Raw genomic sequence first — 16,650 nt, forward strand, 5'->3', positions numbered from 1 at the left:
CAAGCTCATAATTTCCCCCTAAACATTTTTATACTTTTCAGTAGAACTTTGTGATTACTATAAGAGTTTGATCTGATTAGGAAAAAAATCCTGAAGGAAGGAAAGAATAAAATTTCAGTTGTGCCACCTGTAGAACTTCAATCAAAAACTCTGTAGGGGTTCTCTCTTCCTTTTCAGTATCAATTATACAATTCCACAATATTTTACTTATCAAGATACTTTGCACTTTGCATTTTTGATTTTTAACAACAAATGCCAGCTAGAACACTCACATATTTTCCAATACCAGTTGTCCCTTACATGGGACTCTTACATTCAGTTATCCCAATATATCTTGCATGAGTATGCATAAGCTCAGTTCTATAATCAAAAACATTGACAGAATAACTATTGTTTTTAATATGTAGGCACAGGCAGCAATAATCTTTTGTATTGAATACAAAATATCAGAGCAACGAAAATAATCTAATGGGACTTCCGATAATAGGCTGGGTGGGTGGTTTTTTTGTTTTGTCTTGTTTTTTTATATAAAAACAGGTCATATTCTTGTTTTATTTAATATTTCATGGTAACTTGTAATGAAATACATCCTGCTTGTCCAAAACCTCTTCTGATTAAAACAGAAGATATTTGAAAGGTCATAAACACTTGGTAGCAGTAGGACTGCAGACGCCCGCATGAATGTTTTCACTCAAGATAAATAAGGCTATAGCAGCTGCTGTCTACAGTCCAGGACCCATGCCCTATATCAATCAAATACACAGAAAGTCTCTCAACAGTAAGAGTCTAGAAATTTTACCCTAAAAGCATTGACATGAAAACCTTTTTCTCCCCACTTTAATAAAACAATAATTTCTGCACACAGTTTCCTATCATCATGACCTATCAAAACAAACGTGATTTTAAAATGGCATACCACTGAAAATCTGTGTGTAAACTAAATAAACAAAACCTTTCCTCCTTAAATTGTTCTCATTGTCCGGCTTTCCTGTGGCAATCTGCCTAGTAAACTGCTTCCACCAAGAAGATTTCTGGATTCACTAGAAATAAATGTCAAGAAAGTATTATACATATTTAAAAAGTCTTAAGTAAGGAAATCTATTTGCAATAAAGATTTTAAAATCTTGGCTAAACTCAGTGCCTCTGCAACTGCCAAGGTAGATGAGTGACTGACTAACTTCATGTAGGGCTAAAACGGATTGCCATGGTGCACTTAGTAACAAGCAGCATAAACGAACTTAGAAAAATCTATAAATTTTTAACCTAAAACATAAATTTGCTGTTATGAAGGGCAAGTTCAGGAGAGATTTCAGGGATTCTTTTCTTTAGTCTAACAAAGATGGGCACTGTTGCAGGGACAATGAAGTGGAGAAGAACAACTTTTTTAGGAATTTACATTAATCTGATTGTGTCCAAATCTTCCTCTACTGTCTGATTTCTTGAAGCATTTATGCAATATTTTACAGTGCTGGAAATGAAGTAGGGATAATGAGTGGAATATGGCCACTTAGAATTGGACTAAGGTGTGGTGGAGTAATGGTTTAAGATAAACAGCCGTGTGCACCCTTGGATGTTGGATGAGGGTGTCTAAAGAATATAAACTGTACATGTAGATGAGAAGGGGTGGGCCTCAATCAAAACCCTGGATGTGAATAGCCCCAAAATTGGAAAACGTAAAACTTTACAGCTTGTCCCCTTTCTCCTAAAGCCAGGATTCAGACTTACTCTAGTCTTCAGGAAAATCTGTTTCCAGATAAAAAGTTTACACTTCAGGCAAAACACTAATGTAAACAAGATAGAAACATCTGGAAAAAAAAGAGAAGCCACAAAAATGTTTGTGTGAAAGAACAAAACTTTTAACATACTGCTGAGTGTGACAGTGAAACCCAAACAAAAGACTAACTAGAGATGTTTTCAGCAGGAATACTATGAATGTAAAATATCCACAGGCTGCTAACAAAAATATATTGAAACATATATATGGAAAAGGTATGATGATATGGTGGATAGCAGTAAAGTAAAAGGTTTTCTCCAGAGGCCGTGAAGGCTAGCAGTTCATGTTCTTGTGTTAAGTGCTAAGAAAGTTAGTTATCTTGGAATAACGTTCATACTGTTAGTTTTTGCTATGAAAGCTGCAGAGTCATCATATGGTCTTGCTGTAGTTAGCAGCTGTCTTTCTGTACTACATTTCACTGAAAGAGAGCACGAGAGAATGAGAATACACACAAGCAATAAAGGCTAAAAGCTGATCCTGTGAGTCTGTTTTCACAGCTGGAGATAGGGTGCTTACTATTCTATATACAGCATCACTGAGCTTAGAAACTCAAGTGGGCAGTGTTAAATTGCACTGCAAAGCAATTCAAGCAAATGACTCTGCATGCCCCCATAAATTTTACCCATGCATGAGCCTATAAAGTCTGTATCAAAAACATCACAGAACTTCATCTCTCTCATATAACAGAAGAAATAGGCTTTATAAGATTTTACATCATATTTCATATCAAAGCTATATTACAGGATATTGTAATAAATTATGCCTGAACTTCATTTACAGTAATTTGATCATATTCCATATGACACTAAAAAGGCAATGTGAAAAGTTCTTAGTTTTGAAGACATTCAAGAGCACAAGTGTTCTTTGAAATGAAACAATTCTCACCACTTTGTTCTTTACTATTTTCTGTCCCCACAAAGTCCTGAACTAGGATAATTTGCTTTTAAATATATTTTAAAATATGAAAAGTTAGTGTCAAAAATGTAATCTCTGTACAGTAAAGATTTTGCTTTTATTTCTTTATCAGTTTGCTAAGAGTGACACTTAGGCTTTCCAATTTTTAAAAACGCTTTAGCTGACGTAACTTTGAGTTAAGCAACATGTGATACATTACAACTCCAAGAAAACATTGAGCTGAATGTAATCATAACTGGAAGCAAAACTATTTTAGGTTACAGTTAGGGATGCTTTACAGATTGTTCCAGAGAAACGTAGATCTCACCAGTATTAATGAGTGAAATTCTTCAGTGACCTAAAATTGGAAAAAGTTTTCTGTGTGGCCATTTATATTTTATTAGAACACAAAGGGAAGTATTTTCAGCATGTTACTTACCGTGGCACTGGCGGCTGTAGGCCCAGGGATATCAGGGCTCTCTTCATCAGTCATTTGATTTTGTTCTTCAGTACCACGGGTTACAAGAATTCTGAAGTGTTGCTGCCTTGTGTTTTGATCTGGTCTGATTTTAAACAAGCATCCCTGCCCTTGAGGAATCCTTTCTACTGAATTACTTCTAGATATTTCTGACCCATTTCTGCTATTTCCATGCAGTTCTGAATTCATTCTGTCTTCTACTGGGCTAATTCGTTCTGGTCGTGGCTGTACAGGGTAGGAAGTACTCCTTTCCAGCCGTATACGAGGATATCTGACCAATCTATTCCCTTTTGTTCCAGTAAAACCAAAATTATAGTCACTTCCTGTACCTGTACCACTTGCCTGCGATTGCTGCAACTGGAAAACAAATAACTTTTTCCCTGAATTTGCTGACACATCTGGCAGGTGCTGCAAGGACCAGCGCCTGGGTTCAGAGGCTGGGGAGTTATTCTGATCCTCAGAACCAAAGGGCAATAGCGTAACCTGACGCATGTCTGTGCATGAAGCGCGATGTTGAATTCTTACGCCACTTAGATTTAACCCTGAAGCTGCTTCGCTTGCTTCGTCTTCTAGGGCAGTCGTTGCCCCATCATTCCAGTTATTGGAAGGAACTGTACAAAATATTCTGTGGTTACAGGAAACAGCTCCATTAAGCTGTTCCTGAATCTCTTCAGGCATCCTGGGTGGAGAATTCTCTGGGGTTCCTTGTGGACTGCTTGGAGAAGAAGAAGGGCTGTCAACTGGGCATGTGTAATGCTCCCTGGAGTCTGTGAATTTACATGGCAGCATCTCCTCAGGAGACTCTGGGGCTCCGCACTCATCAGCACAGCCGTTCACAGCTTTGCGCTGAAGAGAGATCTGCATAGAGGAGCTCCTTGTTGGACGCACATCAATATTGTTCAGAAGCTGAGGAATAAACATGGATGTACTTCTTTTCAAGGAGCCCACTCCTTGCAAATCACCGCCACCATAATCCGCTCCATGTCGGGAGAAAGGATGGGGACTGTTTCTTCTTGGCAAAGTGTGGAATGCCATGAAAAAGTCATCTTCTCTCTCTCGGTCTAGGATCTCAGATTCAGGGGCTGTGTTGCTTCGTCCAGAGCCAAAATGAAACCGCAGCCGATGGGCCATGGTTTAACAGAGAGAAGAAAGAGAGGGAGAACAGCAACAATTCAGGCACTGCCAGAAGTTAGAAAACAAAGACAAACTCCAAGAAAAAGTGTCCCATCTGCCAAACTGTTAGTACTGCAGCACTGATAGCGACAGATAGCAGAAATAGCCCAAGTGGCAAGCAGCATTCCAGGCATGATTGGATAAGAGCAATCAGCACTCCTACACACAGTGACATAGGGTAGGATGGTTGAAATCACATGACTTGGTTCCCCCTCTCCACTGCAAGCTAGTTTTTTTTTTTTTTTTTAAATACCAGTAAGAGCCTGAAACAGCACCTTCACAGCTGCTCCTTTTCCATCAGAAAAGAGCTGCCCCCGCGGGAGAGCTCTCACAGCTGACTAAGGCAGCAAGCACACTCGGCACTGCTATAAATCTCAGCCACATCACATTCACAGGGCACTTTCGTACAAAAACTTCACTGCAACAAAAGCACTTTAAGTGTTGATAGTTCAAGTCAGCTTCACAAATGCAGATTGAGAAGAAGTGAGCTGGCTTGAGATGACAGATTCAGGCTTCCTCTGTTTTGATGCTTCAACATTAGGCTACCATGGTAGAACACAAATAAATATTAGTCCCTGGTTATGCTCTAGGGTTTTTTTTCTGGTTCTTTAAAAGATTAAGTAACAAATTATTCACTACAGAAAAATCCATAACTTTTACCTTATCACTATAAATGCAGCATAACCTATTTATACTGCATACAGAAATTTGAACAAAGAATTCTTACATATGCCAACTATTTCTCACACAATGACAGCAACAGAAATGAACAAGATGGCAAGAGACAGGATGGTTGTTTTTTTCCCCCAGTTTTATCAGGAAGCAAAGACGAACGAAAACTGAAGAAGGGTGTGCATATCATTTTGGAATTATTTTACTTAAGTGCCATACAGAAATGCTGCCCAGTGTTGGCAGCCTTCCAATGAGAGAGTCTGCAATATTACCACAAGTCTGATTGCCAGCACGGAGGATAGCTATGCTTGCAAAGAGCCAAAAGAGCTTAAAAGAAGAACATATGGGATACAACCAAAAATTTAAATAAACATCCCGATTCAGCCCTGCCACAATGCAGAATCTCAACCTTTAAAAAGGGGTTGTCATAACTGAGGTGCACTGAAGTTCTAGAAGATTTTTGCATGAATCAGAAACAAAATCTGTTTAAACAAAAAGTTTATCTACAGAAGAGACACAATTGAAATAACCTCAATTAAAAGAGTGGCAACTTGGCTCCTATGAACGGTTAAAAAAACCCCAGTTTTTTCAACAGTTCTACCCTTGTACGTGTTGGGTCAATACTACTGCTAGATACCTAAAACCACTGTTTTACAATAGCTTGTTTTCAAATACAAAAAACAACCAAGTACAAGAGAAATAAAAGCTGATTTAAACAATAAAACTGCCAAGGGCCAGTACAATCCTCTATTGTTTTAACTGGACTATGAGCCAACGACAAGAAAAACATGGGTATTTGCTACAGTAACAGCACTGTAGATTGCTTCATGCAAGCACAGGTGTTAGTATTATTTTAATACACTTTTCAAAAAACAGCATGGTTCTGGGCTATTTAAATAAACAAGTACCCTTTTTTACTAAATACGCAACTTGCAACCACAGTCTAGTCTAGTGTGACAAACCTACTGCAATCTAACAACTCACTGATGGTTTAGGAACAAGATGAACTCGTAAGAAATTATTCTGGGGGCAAATCTTAGTAATTGTAAGCTTACATTTGTATTTATGCTTGGAATTAAAAAAAAGACACACAAATTAACTGTTTTGGCCCCTAAAAATATAGTCATGCTACAGAAAATAGTCTTAGAGTACTCAGTTCAATACTCCCTCAATCTACACGTTAGTATGAGATATAAAGGCAATTACCACTTCTCAGATGTCATTGTGTGGTAATGGTTGAAAAATGTCTTTTTAACAACCACCACTGTATTGTCACATACTAGCTTGCTTGTGCACACTACTACCCTCTGCTGGTTCACATATAACTTATTCAAATTTTTTGACGTCCCACTCTGCCAGCTGGCCTGAAAAGAGGAAAAGAAACTTAAAACTAGAAAGAGTTATTCAAGATTCCCTACAAGTGGAGGCCTGTAATTCTGAAATAGAATAATAAATCCATATGAAGGCACTGAAATGATCAGTGTGCTTAGAGGCATTTAATGGGGGTTGAAATGGAATAATCTATTTCCTCACATCATTAGATGAGAGAACCTCTATATTCTCCCCCCTGAAAAAAGGTTACCTAAAAAAGTTTCTATCTTTTTCCTTGCATTACATAAATATTTGCTTTGATGGAACTGAAAGAAAAGAAAGTTGACAAAAAGATAGTCAATCTATCATATATATATATGGCATATTTTGTCCCAGTATATTAAGCAAGTTTGGTAGACACATACTGCACTTTATATAATCTAAAAGAATCAAATATTTTGTGATATAGCACCACATCTTGTTATAATACTGTTAATAAATATAGTGCTAGTGGGTCACTATTCCATTAATACTGCTTTTAAAAACTTTCTTCAAACTACTTTCATAAATTACAATTACATTGATGCCTTACATCAACTATACCTAAAATCAAACCATATTTTTGCCTAGCCATCTAGTTAACCGTACAAAAATAACAAATAAAGCAGTAATTACAGTATCCCTTCCCTAAATATCTCAGCTGCATAATTTTGTTTCAAGAGGAGTGCTATAAATATTCAGCTTGTAAAATACCTACGTTTCCTGCTTTATATACCTCACTTTACCTTACTTATTTTACATATTTAAACCACTGAAACAAAAAATACGTTTTATTTAAGGTATACCAATTTTCCAAAAACTAAGATTCAGGAGCTATGTTACTTCCAAGTTTAGTTGAGTGATTAGTAAAATACACACAACTGGGACTAGAGTAGTACACTCACCAATCTGTTTTCATCAAACACTTCAAACAGGAGTCTATGATTAGTTGGGTTTACCTATAAAAAAAAAAAAAGTGTTACTTCATGCTCATTTCCTTCACAACATAAACCATTGATGGGTACAGTAGTTTGCTAAATGCGGGTTGACAGGCCTTGAATATAACTTAACTTTACCTACTGTGTAAATACCCATTTAAAATTCTAAATCTATAACTAGAAATATTCTGGTTTTCAATACTATGTTTTTACTTAGTTATTAATAGAGCACCTCTTATTCTACATCCCTGTTCCTTGAGAAAGCTCCCAACAGAAAGATGTTTTATGGAGGTCACTCACCAAGAGACCCAACCTGACAGAATCAGAATCTGTGGTTGATGGCTCTTGGTGAGTAGCATGTGAATGTTAAACTAGTTAATCAGAGGGGGCTGGAGCAGCTTCCTGCCTGCCACAGACAGGGAGTTGCTCTAGCCCCACAATGGCAAGCCCACAGCAGACAGGGGCTGCCTCTGTCCACAGCAGGTAGCCTTCACCCAGGGGCTGCTCCAGCCTGACATGTGATTTCCAGAGGAGCCTGCAGTGGGGAGGGTGAGGTGAGGGCTGCTCCAACCCAGCAGCAGGCATGGTGGGCACTCCAGCTAGACAGGAGCTGCCCTGCCACCCCCTCTTAATTTGGTTAACCAGTTAAACAATATGTTTAACCAGGTTAACCAATTAAATAGGATTTTACATCTCTACTGGTGACCAAGGTGTCAGACTGCTGGGTTATAGGGTCTTTCTTGGTATTGAAATTTCAGAGCTGAAGTGTGATACAGGAACTAGAATTTTTAAAAGAATAGTCTCCTTTTTATTGATTCTAAACATACTACTTAGAATTATGCAGCACCTCTATTTTTCACCCTCTGCCTACACCCAGTCTGCCACTGTTCCTACCCATTTTACAAATGACACTTGAGAAACACTGTGGATGAGATGAGAAATCATACTGAGAAATGAGTACACCTTCAGGATATTGTTTCCACAGACAGATGCTGAATTACATGAATCCCCTCAAAACAATGAATGTCAAGGAGGCAACAAGGCCACCATCGAATAAAGGCAGGTTTCTATGGTAGTTAATCCAGGTTCGTATACTTTTCAGGAAAGTGTAAGACAGGTGGCTAAGCCCAGTCCTCTATTTGAGGCAACACAGAGAATATATTCCTTAATAGGCAGACACTTATGTGGGTTTATTGACAGAGGGAAATCCCAAACTGAACTAGCACAAAGAGTGTGATCCCTCCAGTAGAGGAGTACACACAAGTACTAGTATGTGTCTTTCTGGGTAGGATTTTCATGAGTTTTTATAGCACTGCAGGGTTCCGTTTACATGTTCTAAGTAACAAGAGTTCTCATGGTCTGACTATGTCTTCATTCCAGGAAGAAGTATAAGGCGACCATGAAAAATATCAACAGATTCCATGAATACGGTAAATGTGTAGCACATATCCAATTTGCTGCAAATCCTGAATGCACACCAAAAGAAGAGCACTCAATTGCATGAGCTGTGCCTTCCAAACTGCTCTGCAACTCAACACTGTATAAAAATGGAGTTTTCCACCTGTCCAGTGTGGAATCAGTTCTGAGTTATTGCTGAATAATATCTGAAACAGCAGAGAGCCAAAAGCACTTATTTTGCTGGGGATAGCACGTAGCTGCACAAAGGTTTAAATTGACTAAAGGAAAGCATGCTGGTGTTTATAGACATTAATGAGCTGGAACTGCTAGAAAGGTATGAAGGTTATTTAAGGGCAGGTCTACACTAGAAGTGTTGCACTGATGCAGCTGTAGGGCATCCAATGAAGAAACTATGCTGCTGGGAGAGTGCTCTCTGGTTAGCATAAATATTCCCCCCCTGTGAGAGGTGGAAGCTATGTCAGTGGGAGAACATCTCCCACTGACACAGTGCCAGCAGCAACACTTGGACAGTGCTTAGGTGACTTAAACTTACATCACACACAGGGCGGGATCTTTTTAATACCCCGAGTGGCACAGGTTAAATTGACGTAAGTGGTAGCATAGACCGGCTGTAAAGCTTTGCCTATATTGACACAAAGTTGTTGTCTTATTGGCGGTGAGTTAACTAAGACGTGATAGGTGTCTGATTGCAAAACTCTACGTGGAGTCTAGGCAATTATAGTTTGCACACGGAGGCAAAGTAGATGAGGTCAACAATCTCCTCTTCCTCACTACCCTGCGACTGACCTCACCTAGTTTATCTTGTGTTGAAAACTTCAGTGCTGTCCCTCCAAGGGATTGCATGCAGTAAATACATAGCAGAGACAAGACACCACAAGGTAAATTAGGTCAGGTCAAGTCACAGGGCTGTGAAGGGGAGAATAGTATTGACTTTACCTTTACCTTGTGGTAGAAACCACTTTTTTAAAAAAAAAAATCAGTGAAAACAGAGCCGAAAATGTCTTCTTCCCCTCCAGAGTTAAGGTTGTTTGGGTGCCCTGATATTTGGATTCCTTTGAAGTTAATTTTTAAACACAGTATTTCCTAGGCGTTGGGTGTTTGGTAACTAGAACCATTTGGTAAGTTACTGATGTGTACTCAACATTACATTTAGCAAAGTAGGTTAACTGGGAATAAATACTAACCATACAACTGGTAACATGTGGTTCTAACAATGCCCAAACATTTTAGTGTGCCGCTTGTTTCTAAGACTTTTTTTCTGGAATCTTTAACAGGGTATCCTAAGAATCACTAACCATCTACATAAGAATGCCAAGCTTAATGTGTTTACATGTAACATGACCAGATGAATGTTCTACCAATGAAAAGCTTGCACACATTGCATCTTGTTGTGACTGAAATGGAAAAAGCTGGGGCCCGTCATACTGAGTTTAGTGCCAAGACAATTCCTAGTGATAGAAATGTAGCCGTGTTAGTCTGGTGTAGCTGAAACAAAATACAGAACTATGTAGCACTTTAAAGACTAACAAGATGGTTTATTAGATGATGAGCTTTCGTGGGCCAGACCCACTTCCTCAGATCAAATAGTGGAAGAAAATAGTCACAACCATATATACCAAAGGATACAATTAAAAAAATGAACACATATGAAAAGGACAAATCAAATTTCAGAACAGGAGGGGGATGCGGGGGGTAAAGGGAGGAAGGTAAATGTCTGTGAGCTAATGGTATTAAGAGGTGATAATTGGGGAAGCTATCTTTGTAATGGGTAAGATAGTTAGCGTCTTTGTTGAGACCGACGCGTAGAGTGTGGAATTTCAGCATGAATGACAGTTCAGAGGATTCCCTTTCAAGTGCAGTTTAAAAAGGCTTCTGCAGCAGGATGCAGGTAATTAAGTCATTGAGACAGTGTCCTTTCTGGTTGAAATGGCAAGAAACTGTTTTTTCTTTGTGATCCTGTCTAATATCTGTTTTGTGGGCATTGATCCTTGGGCGAAGTGTCTGAGACGTTTGTCCAATGTACAAAGCAGACGGACACTTTCGGCACATGATAGCATAAATTATATTTCTGGATGCCTAGAGATTCTGCAGTACTCAAAAGAAGTTCCTTGTGTATTATATTAGAGGACTCAAAATAGGTACCTCTGGACAGACTATTTTAGGGAGAAAAATCTACTAGATTTCACGGTGTAAAAAGCTATTTCAGTGGAATTGAGATTTTAAAGTATTTACAATCTCCCCAAATTAAATAAACAAATATTCTGTTGTAAATTACCAAATCAGCATAATAGACTACATCTAAAATGAATTTTGAATGGATACGACCATTTTAACAATATTCACTGCCCATCCCTGTTCTGAAACAGCTGTTCTAAAGAATACATTTAAACTGTTGAAATTTTACCTAATCTATTCCAATAAAAACTACATTTGGACAGAAGATAAGTAACTCCTCCTTGAAAACTCTTTATGATCCCAGAACATCAGAGATGTTTTCTACCTTCACTATTTATATTCCATTAAATTTAATTTGGGGTATTTTGAGACCACTTCACATTTTGCAAATATCTGAAGTTTTTATGATAAGAATGTGAACTACAGTTAATAACTGAAAAGCACTAGATTAAGTATAGTTCTATAACAATTTTGACATGATTTTACAAAACTTAAAAAAGTTACAAGAGGAAAATAAATGTGATATTCTCTCCACTTTCATGCTACTTGCCAAAAAATGCTCTTTCAATCCTCCTCTTCTGTGTTTGCAATTCACTCACTACTTTTTGCCATGCTAGCTCAACTTTCAAGATCTTTAACCATGAAACACTTAATTAGTTTCTTTCTTAATGTACTTTCAGTTATGCTGTGCTATCATATAGCATTAGGAAAAATTTATAGTTATTTGCGATTACATTACAGTTTAATACTCAGCAAACATGATATGCTAAAACTCAATGTTTGAGTGAACCATACTACTTTTTCTGTTAATATTAAGTCAAAGCTTGCATAAAAATAACCATCATCAAAAATCAAACAACCACCCTTTCATACCTTAAACCATAGGGTAAATCCTACCTTTTATTCCATCCTTTAGAACAGATATTAGGCAGCAACCATATCAGTTCAAGTGTTTTTTCATTTAAATATAGAATACTTAAAGAGTGAAATACTAAGCAGAATAAGCTCCCTCCCAATGCACTGCAATGTGGTGTGCTTCGTTTTACTATTCTATTTGTAGCTTAAACAAGTTAAAAAAAAAAAAACTTACTCTAAAATAAAATTCTTCATTCCATTTTGGATTCAGGGTCTGTAAAAGAAATAACATTTTTATGCAAATAATATTAAACTCTTAAAGTCTATTTAGACTGCAAGTATATTTGCCATCACTTAAATGGCATGCACGTGATGATCTTTGTTAAAAGAAAAAAAAAACCCTAATATTTCACAGCAACTACCACTAAGAATAAAAACATTGTCATCAAATCATTAAAAACTCATCTACCAAGCAAAATGAGCGTGGGAGGGTATTTTAACTGGATGATCCAGAAATAGATGTTAAATATAAATATGAATCTATCAATAGAAGGGAACTGTTTGAGAATGTATGCAGCAAAATCATAATGAGGACTAATCTTAAGGAAATGATTTATAATATAAATCACAGTAAGGAAGTTGACCAGTTTTTTTGATTAAACATAATTTGTAAATACAAGGAGCGGGTTAGTGCTCTCAAGAAAGTTATGCTTCCACACTGTACAAAGGAAACATTTGTTTCTGCTGAACTTGCTTGGGGCTCTTTTTCTCAGTTTCCCAAATAAAGCCTGTGGAGCATTACAATTTTGTGTTAATGATTTGAGTAGAATATGCATTTTCTTATCATCTAAAAGGAAACCAAATATAAGATTATCAGAATGAACAGATTAGCAATAGAAATATAGGCAATATACGGAGAGAGTCATTTAAAGTGTCCATTCAGCTCATTTTAATGTCAAATGGTTTTCTCTCACACAAGTGCACACCCATGCCTCTCTCCCACATGACTATTTATCATCCCTGCTCCATATAGCTCAGAATTGGGGATACAGACGCTATGTCCTTAATCACAAGCTCAACACCAAGTATTAAAGCATACTAAACAATCCCATGTCTCAGGACAGAAAAACAGCAATAATTTGTTTTATTCCCATGGGCAATACTTGTTTTTAAGCTTCCTAAGTCTACCATGCCATTTTTAAATCAAGTTAAAGAAATACTTGTCACCGTTTCAATATTTCAATGGTCTGAGTAGGCTTTTGTTTTAATTGGCAGAAGGAAGTAGGGTCTGGCATACAATGGTTTTTTTCTGTCTGTATGTAATGTAATAATTATTGAATGCTTTATGCACTCAATTCCAAAAATTCAGGAACCATTCTCGGTATCAGTGGGCATAATCCTAACAAATAAGAAATGAAGGATTGCACAATTATTTTCTACCTATATTAACTACTAGGTTATTGATGGCTCACTCCACTGACAGCTAAGTTCCAGTCTACATGGGGAAATTGACCAACATATGCTATTTTGAAGTACTATTCTGGAATAGTTCCATGAGCGGGCACTCCACTCTAGAATAAAATAAAATACCAGAATAATTATTCTATTCACAAAGGGGAAGGATTCTGCAACTTTGTCTTCTGATGACTGAAGTCAATAATAAAAGATAGTGAATGCTATTTCTCTCTCACGCACTCTGCATTGTTATTTTTCCTCCTGAAATGAGAGAGACACTTTCCACCACAACATATTTGTCATTGGTTGGTAAAGCCTGGTGTACGTATTTTTCAATAGATTAAGGAGATATGGAATGCTCTACAGGTATACCCATGTGGACAAATACCCCAGGAAAGAAAGATTTCTTGTAAAAGGATTACAAAAATTAATACACAAAAATTCCAACAATCCAGTGGAGAAATAGACAAGAGGGGTGTTCTGTAAACTTTTATTCCCTCTGATTAATCCATTTTTGGTCAAATCCCCACAAAAAATTACCCAGTATATATTCTATTTGGTTTCAGCCATTTCTGAGACATTTTTCATGAATAAAAGTTTAAAATTCCTGAACTGAACTCTAAGACAGCCTTGTACCGTAATATATTTCCAAGTTTTCAACCCAAATTGAACAAATGCTAGTAACACCACCTTAGTAATGAGCGTATGGTAGTACAGAATAAAACATCTATAAGAAAGGAGAGTAAAATACAGCATTTTCTTCAAATTAAAAAGATTTAGTTCACATTTCTCAGCAGGTGAGACTTTCACCCCATATTACTATACCTTATGATAACTTATTTAATTCTGAGGATCTGGGGAGATTTAGGACCTTACCTCTATCACAATCTGAACGCTTGCAATTAGGACAGCACTGAAGAATCTGGCTAAAATAATACTTCAATAGTACCCAGTGTCTAGGTAGGGTTTCCTGAGAGTCAGACTTTGAGCTGCCAAACACCTGAAGTATCTCAAACATCCATCAAGCTGAGAATGCTAAGTTTCTTAGGTAGGTGAAAAGGTTATTGACAGGTTTGAGTGGCAATACTTCAGTTTTCTAAAGAGGTCTGGACATTTTTTCAGTAATCAAGCTTGCCTAAAATTGCTCCATAACCAAAGTAGCAATAGACATTGTAGCATCCTTAGCTGCTATAAACGGTCATATTTCCACTCAAGTCAATGGAGCTATGACAACATATAAATAGCTAAAAACCTTCTCCATTTTCTTTGTTGTATGTTTGACCAAAAGAGGAACTACAAAAGGTTGCATGTTTCATCTCTCTCTTCTTCTACCTTCCTGTAGATTGGCTAGACTAGGTCAACAATATCACCAGTGTCTGGGTACTTAAATTTAAAAATGCCATCTATCAAAATGAACAGACCTACTAGTCACCTATGTCTTCTCAAGCATCTATGACATTCTGCTAGCTTTATGAACTCTGAACACACACACATACTGGGATTTTTCTGTGTACCAGAGTAATTGAGGAAGAAAGTCCGATTACCATAAAAGTAGTTATGCTACTGCCTGTTAGCATCCATTCCCATTTGTGACACAATATCCAAAGAAGGTATTTGATACTCAAATGGTGGGTCCATTCCTGCCAAAACTAGCACATTTGCTTAATCATATCATTAGCCTTGTTGGAGGTGAGGGGGCTATGACAAGAACGTTGGCAGGACTGGGCTCAAACAGCCATTACCCTTAAATACTGAGTGCCGTCGAAGATGACATGATTCTAGATAAGAGGAGCCAATGAAATAATGGTAGCAACTGAAGGATGTAGAATATTAATTTTAGCACTTCTCTCTAGTTACCTGGTTGGTGCTTTTTAAAAGAAAGTATTCTTCAATATTTCTTTTATAATGTGAGTAAAGATCAGATCTACAAAGCAAATATTTTTAACTATGGTGCCCAACGTGCTAGCTGCTAGCCACATGTAGCTATAGGGCCAGTTGAGTGTGGCTAGCTCGCTATGCTTCAGAACTGGTAGGACACACGGGCTTAACACATTGCACAAACAATGCCACATACAACACTTTCCCTCTTCACCCATGACCATGTTTGCACTGCTCTTCAAATATCTAAAGTCAATGGGAGATGATGAAAAATGAAGCTTTTCTCCCCCTCAGCTACAGAATAATTAAAAAGAAGCCAAACAGATTACATTTGTTTAAATATTGGAAACAGGGTGGGCAAAGGAGATTTACCTGCATTTGTCTCCCTTACATCTTATTTTTTGTTGAGGATTTACAAGGTACTGTACGATCCTCTGAATATGAATATAGGTCAGGACTAAGTGAAAAATCTGAAAGTGTCTAGTTGAAGTCAGAATTATTTGACCTCTCAAATTTAATGGTTTGGATATTATCAGCATATTGACTTTTTTAATGAAACCCCATTTTGCCCTTTCACCTAAATTTTGTATACTTGGCCTTGTAGATTCAGAGCTTTGCATCTTTGGTATCTGCAGCTTTGCCAATTGAGAGAAAGGACATACAGGCAGTCCCCGACTTACGCGGATCCGACTTATGTCGGATTCGCACTTACGAATGGGGGTTTTCTCGCCCCGGAGCTAACGGGCGGCGGGTCGCCGCCCGTGTCCTCCGAGGGGAGAAAAGCTTCTCCCGGTCTCCCTGGTCTGCTGGGGGGGGGGGGGGAGGTCCAGCAAAGCCGCTGGACCCCCCCAGCAGACCAGGGACACCCGAGCAAAATCGCCCAGGCGGCAGGACTCGTTTGCCCAGGAGCAAAGCCGCCCAGGCAGCGGGACTCCCGCCGCATGGGCGGCTTTGCTCCTGTCCCCCCGGTCTGCTGGAGGGGGGGTGTGCAGCAAAGCCGCTGGACCCCCCCCAGCAGACCAGGAACACCAGAGCAAAGCCGCCGCCTGGGCGGCTTTGCTCACAGGCAAACGAGCAAAGCCGCCCAGGCGGCGGCTTTGCTCTGGTGTCCCTGGTCTGCTGGGTGGGGGGGGGGGGGGGTCCAGCAGCTTTGCTGGACCCCCCCCCCCCAGCAGACAAGGGGAACAGGAGCAAAGCTGCGGAGCACGCCCGCAGTGGGATCCCGCTGCGGGCATACTCCGCAGCTTTGCTCCTGTCCCCCTGGTCTGCTGGTGGGGGAGGGGGGGGTGCAGCTAGTGCCCCCCCCAGCAGACCAGGCTTTTCTTGCCTACCCGTGGGGTAGAGCAGCTGGGGGCTGCCGGGTTGGTCCCGCAGTGCTGCTCCGGACCAACCCGGCAGCACCCCACCTGCTCTGCCCCAGGCGTCCCCAAGTCAGCCGCTGCTGAAGCTGACCAGCGGCTGACTACAGGAAGCCCGAGGCAGAGTTGCTCTGCCCCAGGCTTCCTGGAATCAGCCGCTGATCGGTTTCAGCAGCAGCTGACTTGGGGACGCCTGGGTTTCTTAAGTTGAATCTGTATGTAAGTCAGAAC

The 16,650-nt window shown here is 39.0% G+C and overlaps 1 protein-coding gene across 12 annotated transcripts in view; it reads right to left on the minus strand.

Annotated features, from left to right (window-relative positions):
• Positions 1-16,650, minus strand: part of NEDD4L (NEDD4 like E3 ubiquitin protein ligase) — a 296,429-nt gene that overhangs the window by 146,007 nt on the left and 133,772 nt on the right. For 6 of the 12 annotated variants that reach the window (XM_075932622.1, XM_006116559.4, XM_006116558.4 and 3 more), the window contains 2 exons: positions 11,964-12,002; positions 7,247-7,300 (listed from right to left, as the gene is read on the minus strand). Coding sequence is in view for 9 of the 12 variants with exons in the window: in XM_006116559.4 (XP_006116621.1) it covers positions 7,247-7,300; positions 11,964-12,002 (93 nt within the window). In the remaining 3 variants the exon portion in view is untranslated. Of the gene's footprint in view, positions 1-3,107; positions 6,112-7,246; positions 7,301-11,963; positions 12,003-16,650 lie in introns of those variants that run through there. The other 6 variants (XM_006116552.4, XM_025181406.2, XM_006116551.4 and 3 more) reach the window with 6 other exon arrangements.

The sequence above is a fragment of the Pelodiscus sinensis genome, chromosome 6, assembly GCF_049634645.1.
Source record: "Pelodiscus sinensis isolate JC-2024 chromosome 6, ASM4963464v1, whole genome shotgun sequence".
In the NCBI taxonomy this organism is placed as follows: domain Eukaryota; kingdom Metazoa; phylum Chordata; order Testudines; family Trionychidae; genus Pelodiscus; species Pelodiscus sinensis.